This window comes from Grampus griseus, assembly GCF_964374135.1.
Source record: "Grampus griseus genome assembly, chromosome: 14".
NCBI classification, from domain to species: domain Eukaryota; kingdom Metazoa; phylum Chordata; class Mammalia; order Artiodactyla; family Delphinidae; genus Grampus; species Grampus griseus.
In genome coordinates this window covers 65,939,715-65,963,195 of record NC_139008.1, presented here as the reverse complement: position 1 = coordinate 65,963,195, position 23,481 = coordinate 65,939,715, and the positions used below count along the sequence as shown (strand labels likewise).

General features: G+C 44.9%; 1 protein-coding gene across 3 annotated transcripts; it reads right to left on the bottom strand.

Moving 5' to 3' along the window:
- Positions 1-501: 501 nt before the first annotated feature.
- Positions 502-22,568, bottom strand: AAR2 (AAR2 splicing factor). 3 transcript variants are annotated; one of them, XM_082671232.1, is made up of 4 exons: positions 22,547-22,568; positions 18,655-19,463; positions 14,755-14,984; positions 502-2,787 (listed from the first exon to the last, which is right to left on the bottom strand). In XM_082671232.1, the coding sequence occupies exons 2-4, from the start codon at positions 19,409-19,411 to the stop codon at positions 2,620-2,622; spliced, it is 1,155 nt and encodes a 384-aa protein (XP_082527358.1). In that variant the 5' UTR covers positions 19,412-19,463; positions 22,547-22,568; the 3' UTR covers positions 502-2,619. The 3 variants fall into 3 exon arrangements, with proteins under 3 accessions (XP_082527358.1, XP_082527357.1, XP_082527359.1); XM_082671231.1 differs by having other exon boundaries at positions 22,315-22,566; XM_082671233.1 differs by having other exon boundaries at positions 502-2,764; positions 22,315-22,566.
- Between the last annotated feature and the right edge of the window lie 913 nt (positions 22,569-23,481).

The window sequence follows — 23,481 nt, the reverse complement described above, 5'->3', positions numbered from 1 at the left end:
TTATCTCATGTAAATGTAGTTTCCCTTTGAAAACATTTAAAACACAAGGTTCCATTTTTAAGTGGAGGGAGCCTGAAGGAGCCTGGAGTATCTTTACCAGAAATCTTCAGTCCAAGCAAACTCTCTTACTTTATACAAAAATACACTGAAGCCCGGAGAACCTAAGTGGCTTGCCCACGGTCACACAGCTGGCTGTCAACAGGGCCAAGGCTAGATCCGGGGAAGCAGGAAGAAAGCAAGGCTGTCCTGGACATGCAAGGGTAGGGAAGGAGTAAACCACAGTAGTGAATGCAGTACTGAGTGCGGACCCTGGACACCAATGGGCTTGGTTTGACTCTTGAGCTCAATCCTTACAAGCTGTGGGACCCTAGCAAAATGACGGAAGCTCTCTGAGCCCATTTTCCTATCAGTAAAATGGGGATAATAATAGCACTCACCACATACTGTTGTGAGGATTAAGTGAACTAACAGAACAGAGCACTTATACATTGTAGCTGCTTTTCTTTAACCCATTTGTGTGAGTGGGCGCGGTTGGGGGGTGTATGTGTCTGTGTAGACATAAGACCAACAAGCTTAGAGAACAGGTCACATGATCCAACTTCCAGGTGCTGCCCTGTCAAGGCCAGTGGGAGACAAATTGTCCCAATGGAGCTCTAGGTACTAAATTGCAATGCTGTTACTTCTAGGTAGTAACTCAAAACTGAGTGTGCCTCAGAACCCAGGCTGCACCCAGATTCACTGCCTGCGAGTTCCTGTATGGTGGGACTTGGGAGTCTGAACTTTTAAAAATTATTGAGATATAATTTACACACCATGAAATTCACCATTTTAAAGCATACACTTGTATGGGTTTTTATGATACTCATAAGGTTGGCCAACCACCACCACTACCTACTTCCAGAACCTTGTCATCACCCCAAAAAGAAACCCAGTACCCATTAGCAGTCACTCCCCCTTCCCCACTCTCCCATCCCCTGGTAACCACTAATCCCTCTGTCTCTAAGGATTTGTCAACTCTGGACGATTCATAAGAATGCAATCGTACAACATGTGGTCTTTGTGTCCAACTTCTTTCACTCTGCACAGTGTTTCCAAGGTTTGTCTATGCTGCGGCATGGATCAGGGCTTTATTCCTTTGGAATCTGCAATTTTAACAAGCTCCCCAGTAGTTCTGATGATTGGGCTTTGGGGAGAAAAAGAACAGCAAATTCACACAAGGTGAACCTTCTGGTTGCTATATAGATACAGGGCCTCAATCATTCCTGCAGGTGTGCCCATCTCAGAAGCCCCGCTGGTGACAGGAGACATCGCTGGTCACTTGCCTCCTCCAGAGCCTGCAGAGGTTGGGCAGGGTCTCCTGGTGCCCGGTAGGGAGGACATGTGCATCTAAGGACAGTGCCTGGCTGCGGTGGGAACTGGGCAGATGAACTATGAGACTCACACAAGGGGATTTAGTCTCAACTCCAAGACTTTAATGTACGTTATGCTCTTGGAAAAACAATTCCAAGGAGACAAGTGGAACCGAAAGTCTTAACCGGAGGGGATTCTTATTCAGAAACCTAGTGTGAGCCGCAGCCTTGGGAGAGAGCAGCACAGGGACTCTGATCACAGTACAACAGTGTGAGGTCAGGGTGGCAGGGCCTATGTGTATGATGCGCGGGCCCTCAGGACTCCCAGGAAACCGGAGCACCATCACTCCTGTGGCTGACAGCCCCACAGCAGGATGGGGGGGCGGACCCAGGCTGACCAGGTCATCTCTGGAGCTCTGAATAAAGGCACAGAACTTCAACAGGGCCAAAGAAGCCTGTATAAAGCAAGAACCTTTCTCTTTGTCGTTGAATCTCCAGGTCATCAGAAACACTCGTGCTGGCTCTGGTGAGGAATGGGGCCATACAAAGGGTCACCAAGGCCCACTTCTGGGTCTGAGGCCTCAGAACGGAGCAGATGGGAGGGGTGTGGCACTAGCAACGCCTCTGAGGTCAGGGGCTGCAATGATCTTGAAAGATTATCCACTGGGACCTCTGGACAGGAGAAAGGGACTTAAAGCAAAAGCTGACCACTCGTCAGATTCAACCCAACTGTCTTCTGTTATGCCCTCCCCAACCTGGGGCTCCAGGGTGGTCACACACCCATGTTTTCTGTGACGTATTCCCATCCAACAAGGGGCAGGCAGAAATCCTGGCTCATCTCCCTATTACCCTCTGATTAACTTTTAAAAAGTCACCAACTGACATCTCAGACTCCTGGGCACTCCAGGGTTTCTAACCGTTCTACGGAATAAACAATCGGTTCTCCTGGGCTTTTGGCTCAACTGCTTCTCTTCTGGGAGGAAGCAGGCTGCTGCTGAGGCAGGTCTCTCCCAAGAGCTCATCTGGAATTCAGTTAGGTTATAGCACCGAGGCCAGGCTGACGGCGAACCCACAAATGCGCCTTCTAGATGGGGTACAGCCTCGCTGGCACTGAAGGAACTTATTTATTGGTGAAGGAGGGAATTCTGGCTCCATCTTTGTAGAACCTGGCAGGGTTGCTGCCCCAGTAAGTCCCAGTAGGACAGGTGAATGGAGGAGCCAGGACCGCAGCCGTGGGGAAGGGGCCTCCTCTGGCTGAGAGCTTTTCCACTTAGCCAGTCCCCACGCCCTCGGGAAGAACCACCACCACCGGGGCGCAGTCCTCAGGCTCCGCCTCAAAGTCCCACTGAAACTTCTTGGTTAGGTGAGCTTGGAACTTTTCAGCTTTCTGCCTCAGGGTGGCATCCACGGCAACGCTGCAGGCGGATGAAAAGAAAACCTACAGAGAACAGAGGATAAGTCACTCCTGAGAACACAGAGGGGCTGAGAAAGCTGTGGAAATTTCCTCGTGGTGTTCAGCTCTCCAGGGTGGGTGGATCAGCCGCTGCTGGCACAGGCTCAGGACACCTACTGTGCTCCCCCCAAACCAAGAAAGAAGGTCCAAGCCCAGCTGAGAAGCTCAGGCAGGACCAGAATGGAAAATTACTATCTTGGGCAGAGATGCCCCACTGAGAGTAAGTCCAGCGGGGCCATCACCCTGGCCCTGCTCTCCGGGGAGATCTACTGGGCACCTGGACAGTAACTTAGAAAAAGAGGCAGTAGCTACACCAGCTGGTACTAAGAAAGGCATGGGGGTGCTTATAAGCCCCTGGATCCCATAAAATCCCAGGCCCTAACCCAGTGAGGGTGAATTGCTGCTCTAATCTAAATGGGCCCCAGGCTGCCAATCTGAGGTTTCTATTCCCCTTAAAAGTTTTGTTTTTTTTAAATTGTGGTAATATATACATAACACAAAATCTACCATTTTAAACATTAAAAAAATTATAATTTAAACGACTGTACTAAATACACATAATATTCACCATGTTAAGAGTATAGCCCAGTGGCATTAAGTATATTTACATTATTACACAACCATCACCACCAACCATCTCCAGAACTTTTTCATCTTGCCCAACTGAAACGACACCCATTAACTCCCCATTCCCTGCTTCCAGCCCCTGGTAACCACCATTCTACTTTCTCTCTATGAATCTGACTACTCTAGGTACCTCATATAAGTGAAATCATACAATATTTGTCCTTTTGTGCCTGACTTATTTCACTTAACATAATGTCCTCAAGGTTCACTCATGTAGGGAGTGCCAGAATTTCCTTCCTTTCTAAGGCTGAATGATATGCCACCGTATGTAGATACCACGTTTTTTCCCCACTCATCTGTCAATGGCCATTTGGGTTGTTTCTACCTTTTGGCTATTATAAATAATGCTGCTATGAACACGGATATAAAAATATCTCTTACAGATTCATTGCTTTCAATTCTTTGGGGTATATACCCAGAAGTGGAGTTTCTGGATCATAAGGTAATTCTGTTTAATGTTTTGAGGAACCACCATACTGTTTTCCACAGTGGCTGTGTCATTCTACATTCCCATCAGCAATGAACGAGGGTTCCAATTTCTCTACAATCTCTTCAGTATCTGTTATTTTGTTTTTGTTTGTTTGTTTACAATAGCTACCCAAATGGGTGTGGTGTCTCATTGTGGTTTTGATTTGCATTTCCCTAAGGATTAGTGATGCTGAATATCTTTTCATGTATTTATTGGCCATGTGTATATCTTCCTTGGAGAAAAGTCTATTCTAGTCCTTTGCCCTTTTTTTTTTTTGCGGTATGCAGGCCTCTCACTGTTGTGGCCTCTCCCGTTGCGGAGCACAGGCTCCGGACGCGCAGGCTCAGCGGCCATGGCTCACGGGCCCAGCCGCTCCGTGGCATGTGGGATCTTTCCGGACCGGGGCACGAACCCGTGTCCCCTGCATCGGCAGGCGGACTCTCAACCACTGCGCCACCAGGGAAGCCCTTTTTGGATCAGGTTTTTTTATTTGTGTTGTTGAGTCATCGAAGTTCTTTATATATTCTGGATATTAATCCCTTGTTTTGATGTTCTTTTAAATTCAGTTTCATCTAATATAAACATGGGCAGGGGCAAACAGAGTAATTTTCCCTACCTCTGAAACTCCATTCCAGATTGTCCCGGATCTCAACCGCTTCTCTAAGAATGACAGCAAACCCATTACTCCTTCTCACACTATGTTATTGTTCTCAAAGAAGTTTCATAGAGTAGTCCAATGGATCCTCACAAGGCCCTGGGAAGACACACTAGGATGCCTATTTTATGGAAATGGAGGCTGAGGGGAGTTAAATGGCTGGGTCAAAATTACCAGAAAGGAAGGAGCAGTTTTTCCCAGACTACCCGTTGGCTCCCTGCAAGACCACCCCAGACACAGCAGCATGAGGGTGAAAGCAGCAATCTGATCCACATCACCTTCGTGTCACAGCTGGCCCGCAGGCCACCAAGGAAGGAATCTGGGCTCCAGGGCCTTGACCTGACAAAGGTAACAGGTGTACTCTGCAGCTGCTTCCAGGGACAACACGCCTCCTAACCGCCTCTCCACTGTCTTTCTGTTAGCAGGAGTGAGGCTCATGGTCAGTGGTCTTTGCTTGGAGACACTTTGTTGGGGTGGTAGCAGGGACTGAAGTGACGGGGAGGGGAGGCTCAGAAGCAGAAGGTGGGGGGTTACAGAATTTAGTTTCATTACTTGGGAATCGACTAAATACAGGAGCAGAAAGCACAGCTACAACAAAATACCAGATCAATAACTAATTAGAGGGGCTGTGTGAGCTCACTGGTGAGAGGGCAGTGGGGAAGCCGGTGGCCTGTCCATAGGCAGCTAATGGAGCTTGCTCTGGAGCACTGAACGTGAGGCTGGCTGAACCCTGGGGAGGGGCCTGGTATGGGAAGCAGAGAAGCCTTGTTTCAAACAGCATTAGTGCTGGAGGCCCTGTGCACCCATGGGTCTGCCCCCAGAGGTCCTGGGGGCGGGGGCCTGCTGGCTGAATTAGCAAAAGCCTCTTCCTGTTCTCCCTCCTTACATGGTAAATTGTACTACTCTCTACACAGCCCTTCCTCTCCTGCCACATTGAGCAGCTGCCCAAACATGCTCCATTGCCTCTTCTGTGCCTCTACTCACACAGGCTTTTCCCTCTGCTTATGACACGCTTCTCCACCCCTGCTTTCTCCTCCTTCACCTACTAATTTCTACTAGTGACCCAAGCTCAGTTCAGATGCCACCTCCTTTGGGATGTCTTCCCAGACCAAAGACAGAACAGGTGCTCCTCTGTGCTCCCCCGGTGCCCAGGGTTACTTGGGACATAGCCTCACTCTCAGTCAGTAACCGTCCATTTACCATTGAGCTCTCCCAAGAGACAAGGAGCAACCCCAAAGCAGAGACTCCTTTTCCTACCTGCATCCCACTCCCCTGGCACAGAGTCTGCCATATAAAAAGGACCCATTGGATGTTTAATGAACAAAAGAACGAAGAAGATCATACGTTCTACGAAAATCTATTTCTGGGTCCCTTTTGCACAGTGCCTGTACCAAATGATTGCTCGATAATTACATGATGGTGCTGGACAGAATAAGGGACTCGTCCTGGGGAGGACGTGGCTTATTTACCAGGCCCCTGAATGCCACCGGCTCACAAGCCATCTCCTTGTGACAGTTCTCTTATGAAAGCCCAAGCTGAAAGGAACTGCTCCAACCTCTGTTCCCCCAGGACCGCGCCTGAGCATCCCTTATGGCATTTCTCACACTCTGCTTGCATCACAGTGATCTGTGCCCCTTCAGAGTAGGGGTCACTTCCTAATTATCTATGTGACCCACACAGCAGATCGCCCAGGGCCTGGCATAGAGTTGGGGCCCACAGGATGCTCACTGAATGGATATGAATGAGATGTAGGGATGGCCAGCAGTGAGAGACTGGAACAGGCTGGGTGCATACTCGTCATTCATCCTTCCCACCCACCTCTCCAACGTCGCCATGGGGGTAACATCAACTAGAGGCAGGTATAACTGACGGCTTCAGTCTGAAAAATAAGGCTTCTAATTTGAAAAGCGCTATGTCCTTTTTAAAGAACTTGTCAGTCTAATCTTTACTACAAACTGGGAGGTAGGATAGGAAATTACTATTCCCATTGTACAGATAAGGATGGTGATAAATGCTGAGCAAGTGATAAATGTCAAGCAAGATCCAGTCCCAGTAGTCAAATCGAAATCCTTCTTCCCTACCAAAACCTTCTTTTCTTGACACAGATGTAATACATCCTTGATATTTTCAGCCGTGTCCTATGGGGAACCAAGGGGCTTGGAGACTAGGTGCTTCTGGAACTGTCCCTTCTGGAGGCCTCCAGGACCCAGGTCACAGCCTAGGTTGCCCGTTTTAAAAAACCAACTTTATTGATGCATAATTTACATACAATTAAATTCATCCATTTTAAGTGTTCAATTCGTTTTGATAAATGTATACACCCATGCAACCACTATATGATGTAATCAAGATAGGTATCTGTTTATAGCTTTTTCTTTTGGTATCCAGTCTATGAGTTTAAAGGCCCATATCCTCCCCTTGACCCTAGCCCCTGGCATCCATTGATCTATTTTTGTCCCTATAGTTTACAAACTTGTGATTTTAAAAATTCACAATTCAGAAGAGATGTTTAGACAGTATCTGGTTTCCAAACAACAATTTACTTTGATTCTCTTGTTTTTAGATTAATTGTATGCCTTCTTATATAAATTTAGTAATGATATGGTTATTTTATTTACTTAAGTGAAACAAGTAAACTTTTTAAAATCACTGAGAAATGAATCATCTTAATATGGGAATATTAATCCTGGATATTTTAAAAATACTTTTGAAAAAGGATAATAACATTTCACAAACATCTGCACTTTAGAACTAAAAGCACACCCACTGGGTATTTTTCTTCAAATTAAAAAAAAAAGGTATTAATACTTTTACCATTAAGTCTATATACTGTAAAATTGTACTTTAGTCAGAAATGTGAAAGCTTTCTTTTAAACCCCAGTTAAATAAATTGAGTTCAGTCAGGTCACCTTGAGAAATTCAAAATACCACGGTAGATAGCTGAGTCACTGCTTATCCTATTTTGTGGCTAGACCAAAAAGATGAAATTTCCTAATTTTTTCAATTCCCACATGATTATTCAACTTAGAATGAAACTAGCCAGAGGTAGTACATTTTATTTCCACTTGCAGAAGAAGTAAGTGGTGTTAAAAGCAAGACTATCACTTCACAACAATTACCAAGAAGGCGAAAAGCAGCAGAATCATGTTTTCTGAGGTCAGTTTAAAGAATCTGGGATGTTTCATCTGGGGCTCTAATCATATATGGGAGCCCACCACAGTGGGCTTTAGAATCAAAGTTCAGCCTTGCCATCCACTAGCTCTGACAAACTCAGGCAAAATTATGTGACCTCCCTGTTCCTGTCTTCTCATCTATAAAATGGGATTATATACTTAACTTCTAGCATTGTTGTGAGGGCTAAATGAAATAATGCACAGTAAGTGTGCAGAAGTGATAGTTGATGGCAGGAGGTGCAGGAGTAGGCAGGTGAAATTTATCAGAGCTGGTGTTATGACAAAAACACAGGCATATGCTGTTTTATTGCACTTCTCAGGTATTGCATTTTTTACAAAATGAAGGTCTGTGGCAACCCTGCATTGAGCAAGTCTATCAGCACCATTTTCCCAACAGCATTTGCTCACTTTGTGTCTGTGTCATATTCTGGTAATTCTCAAAATATTTCAAACCAAAAACATTACGACTATACCTAGGAATAAACCTACCTAAGGAGACAAAAGACCTGTATGCAGAAAACTATAAGACACTGATGAAAGAAATTAAAGATGATACAAACAGATGGAGAGATAGACCATGTTCTTGGATTGGAAGAATCAACATTGTGAAAAAGACTATACTACCCAAAGACTCAATGCAATCCCTATCAAACTACCAATGGCATTTTTCACAGAACTAGAACAAAAAATTTCACAATTTGTATGGAAACACAAAAGACCCCGAACAGCCAAAGCAATCTTGAGAAAGAAAAACAGAGCTGGAGGAACCAGGCTCCCAGACTTCAGAGGATACTACAAAGCTACAGTAATCAAGACAGTATGGTACTGGCACAAAAACAGAAATACAGATCAATGGAACAGGATAGAAAGCCCAGAGATAAACCCAAGCACCTATGGTCACCTTATTTTTGATGAAGGAGGCAAGAATATATAATGGAGAAAAGACAGCCTCTTCAATAAGTGGTGCTGGGAAAACTGAACAGCTACATGTAAAAGAATGAAATTAGAGGGCTTCCCTGGTGGCGCAGTGGTTGAGAGTCTGCCTGCCAATGCAGGGGACACAGGCTCGAGCCCTGGTCCGGGAAGATCCCACATGCTGCGAAGCAACTAAGCCTGTGAGCCACAACTACTGAGCCTGCACGTCTGGAGCCTGTGCTCCGCAACAAGAGAGGCCGCAATAGTGAGAGGTCTGCACACCGCGATGAAGAGTGGCCCCTGCTTGCCACAACTAGAGAAAGCCCTCGCACAGAAACGAAGACCGAACACAGCCAAAAATAAATAAATAAAAGCCATTTCTAAAAAAAAAGAATGAAATTAGAACACTCCCTAACACCATACACAAAAATAAACTCAAACTGGATTAAAGACCTAAATGTAAAACCAGACACTATCTAACTCTTAGAGGAAAACATAGGCAGAACACTCTATGACATAAATAACAGCAAAATCCTTTTTGACCCACCTTGTAGAGAAATGGAAATAAAAACAAAAATAAACAAATGGGACCTAATGAAACTTAAAAGCTTTTGCACAGCAAAGGAAACCATAAACAAGACGAAAAGACAACCCTCAGAATGGGAGAAAATATTCGCAAATGAAGCAACTGACAAAGGATTAATCTCCAAAATTTACAAGCAGCTCATGCAGCTCAATATCAAAAAAACAAACAACCCAATCCAAAAATGGGCAGAAGACCTAAATAGACATTTCTCCAAAGAAGATATACAGATTGCCAACAAACACATGAAAGGATGCTCAACATCACTAATCATTAGAGAAATGCAAATCAAAACTACAATGAGGTATCACCTCACACCAGTGAGAATGGCCATCATCAAAAAATCTACAAACAATAAATGCTGGAGAGGGTGTGGAGAAAAGGGAACCCTCTTGCACTGTTGGTGGGAATGTAAATTGATACAGCCACTGTGGAGAACAGTATGGAGGTTCCTTAAAAAACTAAATCCCACTACTGGGTATATACCCTGAGAAAACCATAAATCAAAAAGAGTCATGTACCACAATGTTCATTGCAGCTCTACTTACAATAGCTAGGACATGCAAGCAACCTAAGTGTCCATCCACAGATGAATGGATAAAGAAGATGTGGCACATATACACAATGGAATACTACTCAGCCATAAAAAGGAACGAAATTGAGTTATTTGTAGTGAGGTGGATGGACCCAGAGTCTGTCATACAGAGTGAAGTAAGTCAGAAAGAGAAAAGCAAATACCGTATGCCTACACATATATATGGAATCTAAAAAAAAAAAAAAATGGTTCTGAAGAACCTTGGGGCAGGAAAGGAATAAAGATGCAGACATAGAGAATGGACTTGAGGACACGGGGAGGGGGAAGGGTAAGCTGGGACGAAGTGAGAGAGTGGCATGGACATATATACACTACCAAATGTAACATAGATAGCTAGTGGGAAGCAGCCACATAGCACAGGGAGATCAGCTTGGTGCTTTGTGACCACCTAGAGGGGTGGGATAGGGAGGGTGGGAGGGAGATGCAAGAGGGAGGAGATATGGGGATATATATATATGTATAGCTGATTCACTTTGTTATAAAGCAGAAACTAACACACCATTGTAAGGAAATGATACTCCAATAAAGATGTTAAAAAAAAAAAGATTACGACTCACTGAGGGCGCAGATGACGGTTAGCATTTTTTAGCAATAAAGTGCTTCACTAAGGTATTTTCTTTTAAGACATAATGCTACTGCACACTTAATAGACTATGTATAGAGTAAACATGACTTTTATATGCACTGGGAAACCAAAAAATTCATGTGACTCACTTTTGGTGATATTCACTTTATTGTGGTAGCCCAGCACCGAACCCGCAATATCTCCAAGGTATGCCGGTACTACAGACATCATTGTCAGAGCTAGTGTTTTCCCTCGAGAGTTAAAGGTGGACACTCGTATTTCGAATACTGGCAAGAAATGAAGCTGGAGAGCCTATTTAGTGGTCTATTGCAACTAAAAGTATTAAAAAAAACCAGGTTACATGACTATATGCCTAAATGCTATGCAATCAGTAATAAGAATTCTTATTTTGTACATAATTCACTTTATAACATATTATTAAATTCAGATTATCCTTTCATTGGTTTTAAACAAATTATGATGACTCAAGTTGCTTCAAATAAAAGAAAAAACTGTATCTATTTTTATAAAACAAACAATTTTTATTCAAGCTAATCCATGGGATTTGTAAAAATCAGTGGCATCTATTCAAAGGGGCCTCTACTGGCAGAGGGCATTATGTCGCTGATTTTACACAAGCTAATGTGGCTGTCTTTAAGTGCTCACACACAAACACCAGTCCCTCTCCAGGTGTAGCAGCCATTTAAACTCTGAAGTAAGAAAGCCAGTTCCACTTACTTGATGACCTGCGGGGAGAGCAGGCGGCTGGCTAAGGAAGGCTTTTATGGGCTGATTCATTCACTCACAAACACCCGGAGTGAGTGCCTGTGTGTAGGGTGACAGGATCTCACTGCCAAGATGGCATCAGTGAAACTTGCCATCAAAAAAGAGAAAAGTTTTGAAATACCCTTTCCGCATTTTGCCCATTGAAATCTGTGTCATCCTTCAAGCTCATGATCAAATGCCCCCCTTCACAAAAACGCCATTCCTGACTCTCTGTCTCCTCAAATCTCAACTCCAGCCTGAATGAACCAACCAACCCCTCTCTGGTGCTCCTAATGCCCTTTGACCAGACTTCACTGTTTACACCTGTCATAGCAGGGTCATCTGTTCACACTGCCACAGGAATTATGCACTAAAAACACCCAATAACACAAAGTGAGATCAGTGCTAGGCCTCAAGTAGGTGTTGAATATAACCAGATGAACAAAAAATAGGCTTCTGGTAAAAACCCATGGCTCAGTGGGGAAGTCAGGCAGACAATATATACATTTCACAAGCACAGCCTGTGCAATATAATAGTGACACGTACAAAGTAGGCTAATAGTATGGAAAGGAGGGAGATATCAGGGATGGCATCACAGAGAGGGATGCCTAGAGGGCATCCTGTAGGATCAACAAGTACAGGCGGAGGGAAAATCAGGTTCAGTTAAGAAGACATGAAACATGGGTATAAAGTTTCAGTCGTGCCAGATGAAAAAGTTCTAGAGATCCTCTCTGCTTACAGTTAACAGTACTGTACTGTACACTTAAAAAATTAAGAGGGTAAATCTCATGTTACATATTCTTTACAATTAAAAAAAAAAGTGGAAGGCATGGAACAGCATGGCATGTCTGGCAACTTGCAAGGAGACCACTGCTGCTGGAGTTGATGGTGGAAAATAGGGAAAGGAAGGAAAAGCTGGAGAACAGATTAGGAGCCCGATCAGAATGGGTATTATCACCTAGGTTTGGGCTTTTAACTTTTTAGGCAACGAGGACCACAGAGAAATAGAATCAGAGGTGCATTTTGGTGGCAGTGTGGGAGACAGATGGACTGATGGGGGTAAACATGGAAGTTGATAAACTCTGATGCAGTCTAGATGAGACCAAAAGGCCCGGGTTAGGAAAATGGTACTGCCTTCTAAAACACTTAGGGCTACCTGGAGTTATCTGGTTAATTCATTTGTTTACTTTCCCACCAAAATCTAAACTCCAAGTCAGGGACTCTGTCTGTCTTGCCCAGAGCTACATTTCCCATCCTAGAACAGGGCCTTGTATACAACAGGTGCACAGCAAACGCCTGCTAAATCAATGAAGAGATGCTTCTGCACAAGTCCTTCAACTTTCAGAGTTTTATGTCAGCTGCCTGATCACATGGACTCTTCCAACAGTATGCTGGTTTTAGAAAAGTGCTCTGTACCTCTAAGAAACAGGCTAACTCATATACATATTCCTCAACACTCTGAGAAGAACGTTGTATATAAAGAAAGGATGCTTAAAAAACAGGTGTTGAGGGGGCTTCCCTGGTAGCGCAGTGGTTGAGAATCTGCCTGCTAATGCAGGGGACACGGGTCTGAGCCCTGGTCTGGGAGGATCCCACATGCCGCGGAGCAACTAAGCCCGTGAGCCACAAGTATTAAGCCTGCGCATCTGGAGCCTGTGCTCCCCAACAAGAGAGGCCGCGATAGTGAGAGGCCAGCGCACCACGATGAAGAGTAGCCCCCACTTGCCACAACTAGAGAAAGCCCTCGCACAGAAACGAAGACCCAACACAGCAAAAATAAATAAATTAATTAAAAAAAACAAAAAAAGAATAAGGTCTTTGAATGCAGAGAATGTGTTTTAAAAAACAAAAAACAAAAAACAGGTGTTGATATATTTTTTTTAAGGCACATGTCCTGGATTTTTCCAAATAATGACATCAAATTTTCTTGGTGAAAAGTCCAAAGACAAAATTCTTCTAATCATCAGCTTTGCACACCCTACCTGGACATTGAGCAATCCAGCTGGGCCCTTTCTGCTTTGTAAATCATTGCTGGCAACAAAGCCTCAGCAATGAGAGCTCAGCTGCTGGTCATGCTGACAATGGTTGGACAGCCAACGACACACTGCGGCCCTCCTATGTTTGCACGACAGCACTAGGGCATATCACAAGGGCAGCACGTATTCCCGCTGCCAGAGGCCAGTTAGCAGGCTGCTGCCTCCTACTGCTCCGCAACCCATGACCCAGTAACTGGGGCGATTTCCCCTGCAGAGGAAGGCTAAAGGGATTTAATTTCTCTGTGATATCAAGAACCAATAAAAGGGCAGTTTTATAACTCCCATGAAGTGGAATACACCAGGCTCAAACCATCAGCCTGACTGACTCATCCCCATGGTCCACACAAGTCCTTCAACTTCAGAGGTTTATGTCAGCTGCCTGATCACAGGGACTCTTCCAACAGAATGCTGGTTTTAGAAAAGTATTCTGTATCTCTGAGAAACAGGCCCCTGATAGGTATGTCCACTAATGTCAATCAAGACTCTTTTCGGTGGGGCGGGGGGGGATCTACACTGTATTCGGTATGTAGGGGCATAAGCATAGGCCTTAAACCAAGACTCAGGCCTGGGTACAAATCCTGACTCTGCCACCTACCAGCTGTGTGACCTTATATTAATGATTTAATCTTTTTGAGTCTCAGTGTTCTCATTTGTAAAATGGGAATAATCCTCCCTGTCTCACGTGCTCCAGAGAGATTAAATGAGGGAACCCATATAAAGAGATAAGCATGGTGCCTATTAAATGCCACAGGCATTTAATGACTGTTCATTCTTTCCCTTACCATGGGTGGGAGTGAGAGGTTAGTGAATAGCCACCTTTTAAGGAGCAGGCCTGTGGGGGTCTCACACACAGTGAAAAAAAAGTCATGAAACAGAAAGTATGGAAACTGACAGCCTGCAGCTTCTGCCTCTTCTATACTTGAGAAAGTTACACAATGTGAGTGACAGAGGCTGTCCCAAGAACATAAAGGAAGCTAATCTGTTTGCAAAGGGAGGAAATAGCACAGGATGGAGATTGTAAGTTGTTTGAAGCTTCTTCCCTAATTATCACTCATAATGAAAATTTAATTGCTGAGTTAAAAGCAAATTTCACTTTTTCTGTCAGAGAATCTCTGAAGAAACTGGCACATTTTGTTTGAACAGGAAATCAAAGTTACTTTAATGCCTAAATGAGATCTAAGGAGCTGCAGATGTTTCCCTGGGAATAACTAGCTTCAAAACTCTGTCCTACTGGTTTGCAGCAACTTACAGCTACAGGGAGGCAGAAATAAAAACTGTTTTGAGCCGAGTTGCTCAAGGGGTGGGGCTGACTCAAATTCCAAGTACCCCAGTGCTAGGCACCTTGGGGGGCGAGGCGGAGAGAAGGAGAGAGGGTCTCTGGAATTAAGGAGCTTATAATCAAGTAGGAGAGAGAGAATCAGGGAACAGCCTACTATTAGGAAACTGAAATGAAGACAACTTGGCTCAGGAAAGAACAGCAAAAAAAAAAAGGTAAGCCTCCAAGGGTACTTTCACACACCCTGGCCTTAATTCTGACCCACTTGGGTGTCAGCCAAAAGCCTGCTCACCTGTAAGGTGCTGGTGAGGAAGTTGTCCTGGGAGACAATGTCCACAAAGAAGTCGGCGGGGATCTCGCCAAGCTGGTGGTACAGGATGGAGATGAGGTTGACGTAAAGGGTGTGGTGCTTCACCATGGCCTCTTCTGACCGGCACAGAAGGTTCAGGAGCTGCTTCCAGTGCTCGAATGCCTCGTACACGTTCCCCAGCAGGAAGCATACAAAGGCAAACTGGAGTTCACCTGAAAGGTGCAGAGAGGAGAAATGATCCTGAGGGACAGGAGTACTGGCTGACACTACTAAGCCGCCAGTTCCACTGGGCCTCAGCAATAAGTGGCTTTCTATCCTTGTCACTCTTCCAGAGCCCGACACAGGGTTTTGCACCTAGCAGCTGCTCAATAAAAGTTTGCTGAACTGCTATAAACTCAAGCCATGAGAAACCAAACTGGTTTTGGATTTCTGTGATATCTGAGTGCAAGAGAAGAGGCACACATAGTATCTGCCTAGCATTTAACAAGTTTACAAATGTGTCCATGGATATTATGCCAAGTGGATCCCCAAACTGGCTGCCCATCTGAAATACTAAGAGAACTTGTTAAAAATAAAGCTGCCCAAGCCTCACCACCAGAGATCCTGGTTGAGGACAGATGATGGGGCCTCAGTATCTGTAGCTCTAACAAGCTTCCCGGGTGCTTCTGATGCACACGGTCTGCTTCAGGGTCAGGGAAATGCTGCATTACACCACATAATCCTCAGCCCAACTCCGCAAGGTGATCAGGGAAGGTGGTATTTGCCTCATTTCATAGATGAGGTCAAGCAAGTTGCCCAAGGTCACACATCTAATGCTTAGCAACTGAACAATGGAAAGATAAAACAGATTTCTTTTTAAAATTTATTTACTTTATTCATTTATTTTGGGCTGCATTGGGTCTTCGTTGCTGTGCGCGGGCTTTTCTCTAGTTGCGGTGCGTGGGCTTCTCATTGTGGTGGCTTCTCCTGTTGCAGAGCACCACCTCTAGGCACATGGGCTTCAGTAGTGTGGCTTCAGTAGTTGTGGCTCGCGGGCTTAGTTGCTCCGTGGCATGTGGGATTTTCCCGGACCAGGGCTTGAACCCATGTCCCCTGCATTGGCAGGCAGATTCTTAACCACTACGCCACCAGGGAAGCCCTAAAACAGATTTCTACTGGGTGGGAACAGTCCTAGAGCCTCCCTGAACAAGAAAATTCATGAGTACTTGTTCCAGGGTTAGCCTGCCAGCCAAATTATTTTTCCTAGTTTAATCACAGGGCTCTGTGATTTGATCTCTATGAGCAGCCTGTGGTTAAGAGCATGGGCTCTAGAGCCAAAATGCATAGGTTCAAATCTCAGCTCCAACCACTCAGCAGCTGTGTGACTTTGGGCACGTTACTTAATCTGTTTATGCTTCAATTTCCTTATTTGAGGGTTGTAGTGAAGATTAAATGAATCAATATAGTATATATAATGCATTTAGCATAATGCCTGGCACACAGTATCACTCAAGAAATCTTAGTTATTATTCCCACATTCCCACCAGATCCCTGTCTCAGAGACCTGGTAATCCAGAAGCCATTGTCCTTGGGCAAGCAGCTGGGTCTCTAGTTGCCAAGATAAACTGCTGCTGATCAGAGACGCTCTCTCTGGCTTCAAATTTAAGGAGGGCTTCTGTGGTATATCTACGTGTGGGCCATAAAAAGAACAGATGTACTCAACACTAATACCTCTTTAAATGCATGGTGTCTGATCTGTCACCTCTGGAGACCTGGAAAAACTAGTTCTCTGTTCCTAGGCTTGTGGAACAAAGTTTGATTTGTGTGGATAGCTACCTAGTCTAGATATTTTGAACATTTGATCAATATTTTCAAAATATAGTTAAACTTTCTATAGGTTAGAAAATTTAACCTTTTCTAGAGGTTAATGATTTGCTTCTTCAGTTGGCTTTACCTTGTTAGTTTGTGAAAATACGAGCTTATTCTCTGAATTTAGGGCATTTGTTTAAATTCATACATTTCTGGCTCAGTCTAAAATTAAATTATGAGATCAGAAATAATTTCAAAGGACTGTCATGAAGACACAGTAATCCCTGAAACAGACCTTTTCACAAGATTACTTTGAAGAACTGAAATGTTTAAGAGGTAGAAAACAGGATTTCTGTTCATTTTTTTTTCTGTTTATTTTTAAGCCAGAATTTCAAGTGTTACTTATTAAATGAAAATAGATACACCCCATAAAATGTCCCTTTTTATCAGCTAAGCCTATTATGTAAAAGGCCCCATATTCAAAATTCTCACTGATCTTCCAATAGAAAAAGATGTAAATATTGGACAACTTATACAAGAAAAAATATTAACAACTATTAAAGATGTGACAAATGTTTGCTGTCACTAGTAATTGGAGAAATATAAATTGAAACAAGATGTCATTTTTCAACTATCCAGTTGGAAGAGACCTTTGCTAAACTGCCATATCAAATGCCATGTCAAAGGTGATGGGCAACAGCCTCACCAGCTGGCAAGGATGCATGACCTTCTCCTGGCAACATGCACACTCTGATCCAACAATTTCACCCCGAAATGTATGCAGAAGGGCACACAAGGACATTCATTAGACGCCACTTATAATAGGGAAAATAGGGACATCTTAAAGATCCATCAACAGGGGTTGGTTCAATTACTATGGAACATAAGTAGCCACTAAAGAGAAGTGACCATTTCAGTGACATGGAAAAATGTTTACATTAAAGCAAATTACAGAATAATATACTGTAGTCTTGTTTTGTAAAAATATTATATATACAAAAACACATAATTGAATTAAAAAAGACTAAAAGGAAACACAAAAATGTATTAAACTGAGAAATACATATAAATATATACCTAAAAGATGGAAAATAAGTACAACAAAGTGCAAAACAATGGTTATTTCTAGGTGGTGGGATTTGGAATTTTATTTTTGTTTTTCTTCTAGGATGAATATATGTTATTTTTTTGTAATAAGGGGGAAAAACAACAATAAAAACTATGACAATTTAAAGAAAATCACTGGGACTTCCCTGGTGGTCCAGTGGTTAAGAATCCGCCTTCCAATGCAGGGCACGTGGGTTCGATCCCTGGTTGGGGAACTAAAATCCCACATGCCATGGGGCAACTGAGCCCATGCGCCACAACTACTTAGCCCACGTGCTCTGGAGGCCGTGCCCCACAACTAGAGGAGAGCCCGTGCACCACAACTACTGAGCCCGCACACTCTGCAGCCTGCGTGCCACAGCTAGAGAGAAGCCCACACACCACAATGAAAGAGTCCACGTGCCACAACTAAGACCTGATGCAGCCAAAATTTTTTTAAAATAAAATTTTAAAAATTTAAAGAAAAAGAATTGGACCTTTAAAAAAAAAAGAAAAAGAAAATCACTGTTCTGGATGAAGCCTTGAGAGAGTCAGGAGCAAACTGAGCGGGGAGGTGGGAGGCCCCCAGGAACACGGCTGGGCCTGGGAACCAGGAGCCCTAGGCTTTGGTCTCACTTCGACTACACCACTTAGCAGCCAAATCCTTTCCCTCTATGGACCTCAATCTGTAAGACGCGGTGGCAGGGAGGCTGGGCCACACCATCAGTACACAAACACAGGACTGTCTGCATCAGGTTCACCTACAGTGCTTGTCTGTTAGGTAGACAGAGAGATAAATTGCTGGGGCCCCAATCCAGATCTTTTGAATCAGCCTCCAGGGGTAAGACCTGGGGATCTGTATCTTTAACAAGCATTCTGGGCAAGACCGCCTCCTAGCCAGGTTTAGGAACCACTGGACTAGATAACCCAAGATGTACTCCTTGTTCTCAAGCCCTCCTACTATATACACCTCCCCTGGCCCACTCTCAAAGCCTCGTTCCTCCTCACCTAGCACGTCCTGGGGACTTTGGGGGAACTGCTTGTTGAGCACCGTCTCCAGAGCATAGCTCAGGTCCATGCTGTGCCTGGTTATCTCGGCCGGCGTGGCACCTGCTGGGAACATCTGTGTGGGCAGCTTGGAGAACCGGATCTCTGTGCCAGGTCTGGGCTTCATCTCGGGCAGCCGGGCCAGGCCTTCCTGGTAGCTTTTGCACTCAGTGCCGCAGCGGGGTAGATTCTGCTCCACCCGGTCCTTGGTGTACTTCATGGAGAGCACAGGCAGCACATCTGAGAAGGCACAGATCTGCCGACTCTCGGGCTGGAGCTTCTCCACTGTGGCCTCGCTGATGAAGTTGGTTAGTGAGACCCACTTCTTGAGTGTGGCATATGGGTAAGGTCCCAGGAACTGGTCCAGCTCCTGGAGGTTGGCCCTCATGGCCTCCACCACAGCCTCTGGGGCTGGGGACAGGTCTACCTCTTCCTGGACTGCATCCCAGCGCAGGACCTTCAGCCCCCGCTGCTGTAGGCTAAGGAAGAAGCCCATACGGGGGCCCACCTCCCTGGTATTGGCCTTGTCCACAGAGCTGTAGTGGAGGAAGTGGATGCCTGGAGGGATCATCTTCACACCCCGGAACTTGGGCCCCACCTCCCAGGAGTTGTAGTCAATGCCAAACTCTGTCCCCTTGGGCATATTCAGGATGACCACAGTGGCCCCTTCAAAGAAGAGGTGCTTGGCAAGCTCAGGATCCATCTGCATGGCAGCCATGGGACCAGTGGTGAGTGACCAAAAAGAAAACTTTTCTAGTTTTCCAGAACAGCTGAAAAAGAAATATATCAGAGTTAATCAGAACCTGGGGAAGGATGCTTCATTTGCTGAGCATTCTCTATGTGCTAGATATTGAACTAGACCCCTGACATAATTATCTCCCTTAATTTTCACCACAACCCCGCATTGTTTTACAGATGAAGAAAATAAGACTCAAAGAGAAGAGGGGTTTTGTGTTTTGGTTTAATGAGCAAGAACACTCACTTCACAGCTGGAAAGACATCAGTTAAAGAAAAGTGACATGTTCAAGGTCACAGAGGACCCAGTTAGAACCTGGGTACCCTGCCCTCCAGGCCAGTGTTCTTTCCACTGTTCACTCAGGATCTACTCTCAGATCTCCTTCTCACAACAGAGGATGAAGGCAGAGAAAGCTTGGCTGGTCCATTCTAACTATAACTCTGCCTAAACTGTCTTAAACTCTAACTCTGTCTAAAACCTATTGCTGGAGAGTCCCCAGAAGAGTTGAGAAGCACCCACTCAGTTTCCTATAAGCCTCAGGGAAGGCCCAGAAATGGACCAAAGGTGGAAAGTGGGTGCTCAGTATCTAAAATTCACAAAAGGTTTGGGCAGTGAAAGAGCTTTTCAACCACAACCACACCCTTCTTCTCTTACTTATAAAAAACCTGAAGTCCAGAGAGTGAAACGACTTCCCAAAGGGTTCACAGTCAGTAGCAGCTCTGGACTGCTCACCCAGAAGGGATCCAGGAAGCACAGCTGGCCTTGGATCCGAAGAGAAAGACCATAGAACATTTATTTTGTCTACCTCTGAACTACCCATGAGGACACACTGATAAAACTTCTGTAAGCAGACACACACTGCTTCTGTATTTATAAGAATGGTTCCAGGGCTTCCCTGGTGGCGCAGTGGTTGAGAATCCGCCTGCTAATGCAGGGGACACGGGTTCGGGCCCTGGTCTGGGAGGATCCCACATGCCGCGGAGCAACTAGGCCCGTGAGCCACAACTACTGAGCCTGCGCGTCTGGAGCTTGTGCTCTGTAACAAGAGAGGCCGCGATAGTGAGAGGCCCGCGCACCGCGATGAAGAGTGGCCCCCGCTCGCCGCACTAGAGAAAGTCCTCACACAGAAACCAAGACCCAACACAGCAAAAAAAAAAAAATAATAATAATAATTAATTAATTAATAAAAGGTGTTGTTATAAAAAAAAGACCTGGCACAGCCAAATAAATAAATTAATTAATTAAAAAAAAAAAGAATGGTTCCAACATGAACTAATTTAAACAGGACAATTATCTAACCCTTTAGTCCAAGACACCTACCTATTCAATTCAACAAATAACCCTGGAATGCCTGCACTGTGCCAGGATCTTTGCCAGGCACTAACAGAAACATTCACAGAGTAAGACAGTTACTGCCCTCTAGGCACTTCCAATCTAGCCAGACATACAAACAAGGCCCCAAAACTTCACAAACAGAAGGACCAGCTGCCTGTTTAATCCTTTTTACTCATTTTATTTAAACAAACAAAACAAAATAAAACCATGAGGAAAGGAAGAGCAACCCTTTTCCAAAAATGTTAAGGACATATTTTATTGTCTTAACCCAATACCCACCACAAATGACTCTCACTCTAAATCAGCATTATTTTTCCAAACTGCAAGTCACAACCTGTTAATGGGTCAAGAGATCATTTTAGGGAATCTCAGCCAGCATTAATTTTTTAAAATAAAAGGACAGAATTTTTAAAAATCAGAGTACATCATAAATATTAAAGCTAAGTACTGTTTTCGGAAGCTTTGTGTGTTTGAATGGACTCTTGGTCACAACATAAAATGTATTTGTTACTGTAGGTCACAATCAAAAAAGTCTGAAAGCCACTGCTCTGAATAATTTATATCATTTTCCTATTCCTAATCTTGAATTCAGAAGGTACTTAATAAATATTTGCTAGATGAACAGCTATCGCATTTAGAATAACTGCTCATCAATTAGCCATCTTCCCTGGTGGCATCTGTATGCCCCTCCTTGATAATGCCATTCCTTTCCTTCTATTTCCACCAGACTGTAATTCTCCTCGCTATATCTTCAGCAGCTGGCACATGGCCTGGCACAAAGAAGATGCCTTGGGAGGCAGAAAGTCACATCCACCCACTTCTCTCTACCACCTCCTTAAGCTAAGCTACCACATCCCTCACCCAGAGAGCGATCGCCCCTTCAATCCCTTCTCCATCCAATAGCTGGAGTGACCTTCTCAAAGCACTAATCTAAGCATGTCACCACCCATACTTAATATCCTCTGAGAGGCTTCTCACGTGGCTCTTGGCAAACTAAATTCCTACCATGACCTACAAGGAAGGCCTGCGTGGTCTGGTCCCTGGCAACTCCTCCAGCTTGTGTCATACCATGCTTTCCCCCACACGCTCTCTGTTGCAGCCAAACTGACCCCTTTCAGACCCTCAAACAGGAGGCTTCCCTGATAGAAAACTCTTCCCTCCCCTCTTTCTCAAATCATTTTTCTGATCTCTGCTCAATATTCATCTCCTCAGTAAAGCTTCTTTGACCGGGTCTAAGTCAGTTCTCCTGTAATTCGCTCTCACGGCGCCTCGTATCTTTCCATGTCACTTATCACAGTTGCAATTTTGCAAATGTTAATAGAGGGCTGTCATCTCCAGGAGACGTGGGTCTTTTGTATCTCTAGCACATATTAGACACTGGTAAACATTTGTTTAATAAAAGCATGATACCCATTTTGTAGATAAGAAACAAAGCCTCGGTTCGGAGAAAAGACCTTAGCCGAAGTTACAGAGAGTAGCTCAGAACCACGTCAGGCGGAGCCACGGCCTCCGGCCCGCAAGTTCTAAAGTTACGAAAAAAAGCAAGTTACCGCGGGTGCCCCAGGAAGTCCTGGCGACGGTGTATCTGGTGACGGTTTCTCAGGGAGCAAGGCCTGTAGAGACAGGTGGGTCCCACCACCGGCCCACAGACGGGGATGTCCCAGTCCCCGCTAGGTGCCCTAGTGCAGGGCCATCCGCGATCCCAAGCTGGGAAGAGGGGTGGCCGGACCACACAGACAAAGAAAGCAGAGGAGTTAAAAGAGGACAGGAGGCCGCGCTCACCGACTTGGGTCTTGCCTCAGGCTCAGGCACCGCGGAAGCGCACCGGAAGTTCTCCCTCTCGGGCGCCGGACTGGAGCAATGGGAAAAGGGGCCGGGCGGATCTCTCGGTCGCGGGAGGAACGGTCCGCCTCTGCAGGTTCCGCCCCATCAAATATTGCCTTTTGCTACTTTTAGTTACTGGTTTTAGCTTCTGAACAGTGGATAATAACTTTCATCAAACGATGCACTTTATATCCCGCTCCAGAAATACATCCACCAGCCATGGATTTTCGGTCTCAATCAGTCATGGTTTCTGAGGCTGGGGTCAAGTTCATGGCTGCCCAGTAGCCACAGACAGAGGCTCAGTCGTGGTTCGGTTCAGTCGATCTCTATCCGAGTGACAGTGTCACAGCTGGCCCGTTATCACCCGGTCCCAGCTTCCAACCATACTCAGCTGTAGAGGAGAGCTTCAGAAACCCAGCCCAGAGAGAACCAGTCTCACAGCAGTAGTCACCACATCGGTCCCTCTAGCTATAACCACCCAGTGTCCTCCGACAGTGCAGGCCTACTATGATATCTCAGTCAGGCTGTAAACGCACCTTGAGGGAGGAAACCTGCCTGTCTTGTTCTCCACTGTTTTCCTGGAACCTAGCACAAAGCCAGGCACAAAGGCCCAGCTCAATACATATATTATGCATTTAATTAATGACAGTAATTCTTTATTAATTAATGGCTTCTATTTTGGAGCCTAGCCCTGTGCTGGGTGGTTGTATCAGTCAGGGTTCAACCAAAGAGGCAGAGCCAACAGGAGGTATATAAGAGCTTTATTACAAGGAATTGGCTTACATGATTGTGAGGGCTGCCTAGGTAAGTGCAAGATCCATAGGGCAGGCCACTTGGTGTATGATGTCTAATCCTTGCACTAACCCTACTAAGCATGCCAATCTGTCTCAGTC

Excerpts from the sequence above, each read along its gene's own strand:
- AAR2 (XM_082671232.1), bottom strand. The coding sequence starts at position 19,411 with ATGGCTGCCATGCAGATGGATCCTGAGCTTGCCAAGCACCTCTTCTTT. Across the intron at positions 14,985-18,654 it reads AAGTCCCCAGGACGTGCTAG|GTGAACTCCAGTTTGCCTTT; the intron begins GTGAGGAGGAAC and ends TGCACCTTTCAG. Across the intron at positions 2,788-14,754 it reads TCCTCACCAGCACCTTACAG|GTTTTCTTTTCATCCGCCTG; the intron begins GTGAGCAGGCTT and ends TGTTCTCTGTAG.